At 40.9% G+C, this 3,006-nt stretch overlaps 1 protein-coding gene across 1 annotated transcript; it reads left to right on the plus strand.

Moving 5' to 3' along the window:
* Positions 1-1,082: 1,082 nt before the first annotated feature.
* Positions 1,083-2,372, plus strand: LOC133199946 (uncharacterized). Its single transcript, XM_061335739.1, has one exon. It carries the CDS (start codon positions 1,083-1,085, stop codon positions 2,370-2,372), a length of 1,290 nt encoding a protein of 429 aa, XP_061191723.1.
* The last annotated feature ends 634 nt before the right edge of the window (positions 2,373-3,006 follow it).

The raw sequence follows: 3,006 nt of genomic DNA on the forward strand, positions 1-3,006 counted from the left end.
ATCGATGCCATGTAAAGTGTACTTTGATACACACGCACTGGCCATCATTTACGTAACAGCGTAGATAACTGCATGTTATTTGAAGACCCGCCACTTTGTTTTTCTGTAAATACTTTGATCCACGCCTTGGCCGTTCTAATCGATGTCATGTTTAGTGCATTCTGATACACACGCGCTGACCATGATTAGATAACTGCATGTATTTTGAAGACCCACCACTACCCAAGCGATATTGTCTCTGTGACTCTCTATGAGTTATGTGTAGTTTTTCTTTTTTAAGAGGGCCTGTTTGACAGATCGTCCATTCTTTGTCATTGAGCAGTTTTGTTTACATCTTTAAATTTAGAAATCGTTGTCATTTGCCAGACCACCAGCTTATCAATGGCAGCTTACACTGGGGCTTCATATCCGGGGTTACAAACTTAATGTGTCATCTCGAGAGAGAGAGAGAGATGACAATTAACACTGGAAGGTTGACTCGAGTACGACTTCGACAATCGGGTCTTTTTTTGTCTCTGTAAGTTGAAGAAAAGCAGAGAAACAAATAAATGGTTCTTTTGTCGAATGTCATCATCGTTTGCTTATAATCTACATGACCAACCACGGCTTAGTATTGACGTATACTTTTATTTAACCTGTTGGCCGTGGGTTGCAACCCGTGTTGGTGGAGAAGGGGATCCTGGTGGCTGAGGTCTGCGGGTGCTGGGTGCAACGCACCTGACATGACCAACACTCCACTTTGGCCCCATATTCATCTAGACGGGAGGTCAAGTTTGGCCCGACTTGATCAATCGGCTGGTCACGCCGAGCTGATAATATCTGCATGCCATAGTATTGATGTTTTGCATTTTTTGTAATGTTATCTGATTCATTTTGCAATTTCCAATACGCCGACGTTTCCATGTTGATATATTTATATTAAGCGGTGGCTCAGGGTCAATCAGGCATATCATGTCTGAGTATAGTCTCTTTGTATCCTCTTGGTGTCTATCTTACTGGATATCCGTTTGACTAGATATCGCCCTTGTTGGCGCTCCGAGGTGGGCGGGGAGCAAGGATTCTGAAACGTTCTTCATCTAACCATGGATACTTCAAAATCAAAAAAACGTTGTTACCCAACAGGTCTAGAAATTTCTTTCAACGACGAACAACTTAACTCCGTTGTGGAACACTGGCCTCGCTTCATCACACTTGAAGCAAAACTATCGGATCAAAATTCAAAGCCTCTTACAAAAGTATCGCCTTTTCTTATACAAAAAGGTATTCAAGGAATTATTGGTACGCCTAAATCTGTAAAAAAGTTGAAGTCTGGTGCTCTTCTTATTGAAGTCACCAAGAAACAACATTCAAATTCTTTGTTGGCTTTAAAAATGTTGGCAGATATCCCTGTACTTGGAAAGGTTCATAGCGGACTCAACCAGAGCAAAGGTATTTTGTTTGACAGGGATCACGACCTGGATGGTATTCCTGAACAGGAAATCCAATCTGAATTGGAATCCCAGGGAGTGATCTCTGTAAGAAGATTCACAAAAAAGCGTAATGATGTTGTTGAACCAACAAACACTTACCTTTTGACCTTTTGTATGCCAACTCTCCCTACCAACATCAAAGTTGGGCTGTACCTAATGAAAATTGAAACGTTTGTGCCCAATCCTTTGCGATGCTTTAAGTGTCAGCGATTTGGGCATGGGCAAATGAATTGTAAAGGATCTGAAACATGCTTCAGGTGTGGTGAGGAGGGGCATGACGGCAAAACTTGTCAGAATGACCCAAAGTGTAAAAATTGCAAGGGGGAGCACATGTCGTCTTCAAAACAATGTCCGATATGGAAAAAGGAAAAAGAAATACAAAAAGTTAAACCAGAGAAAAGAATACCATATCCGGAAGCTAAAAAATTAGTGAACATGTACAGCGTTCCAAAACCAAATATGACGTATGCAACTGTTGTTAAATCATCCTCTTTGAAGGAAGTGTCTACTCAGGTCTCTGAGAAAGATTTTCTACAGCAGACCTCATCATCTGAAGCACCTTTGTCTTCTCATGACAAAGGTAAATCTACTTCATCACCTGCTTCTGCAGGCCATGCAGCTGTGGCTGCACCAAAAACTGCAGCTGCGGCTGCATCAAAGCCTGAATCTGCAGGAACATCTAGATCATCCGGGAGACAAAACAGATCTCCCCCAAAAAACAATCAGAAGCAGTCGAGGGATCGGTTGCCGAAAGGGGCAGACGACCTCGTCGCTCTCCACAATAAATTTGGGGTCCTAGAAGAAATGGACGTTACACCATGCCATTCTTCCTCGCAGGCCGGAAGCGTGTCACCCAATAAAAATAAAGGAAGAATATCCCCCATCTCCTATAACAAGAAATAAATATGGATCATCCTACAATTATACAATGGAATTGTCGAGGTTTTAGAGTTAACTTTAACGAATTATCTTTACTTATTCAGGACCATTGCCCGGTAGCTTTATGTTTACAGGAAACACATTTAAAGGAAACAGATAAGATCAATATTAAAAACTATAGTATGTATAACCATTATGCTCAAACTGATAGAGCATCTGGCGGTACTTCTATAGCAATCAATAATAAATACATTCACAGCCAAATAAGTTTAAAAACTAATCTTCAGGCAGTAGCTGTACGCGTTTCTCTCGATAAGACAATTACCCCCTGTTCTGTATATGTACCCCCACACTATCAATTACAATCTTTAGAACTCACAAAATTAATAGAACAACTCCCTGCTCCATTTCTGATTGTCGGTGACTTTAATGCCCATAATCCGCTTTGGGGTAGCGACAAAATCACAGATAAAGGGAAAAAAATTGAAGATGCAATATCGCATCATAACCTTTGTATACTTAATGACGGCTCAAACACCTACTTGCATCCGGGTAATGGTTCTTATTCATCAATAGATATTAGTTTAGTAGATCCTTCTTTACTCCTAGATTTAAGCTGGTCAGTGCATGATGATTTATGCGGGAGTGATCATTTCCC

This window comes from Saccostrea echinata, unplaced genomic scaffold (assembly GCF_033153115.1).
Source record: "Saccostrea echinata isolate AGI-Se365-2 ecotype Australia unplaced genomic scaffold, CSIRO_AGI_Sech_v1 ptg000036l, whole genome shotgun sequence".
Lineage (NCBI taxonomy): Eukaryota > Metazoa > Mollusca > Bivalvia > Ostreida > Ostreidae > Saccostrea > Saccostrea echinata.

What these genes read in the sequence shown, in the direction of transcription:
- LOC133199946 (XM_061335739.1), top strand. Translation starts at nt 1,083, where the DNA reads ATGGATACTTCAAAATCAAAAAAACGTTGTTACCCAACAGGTCTAGAA.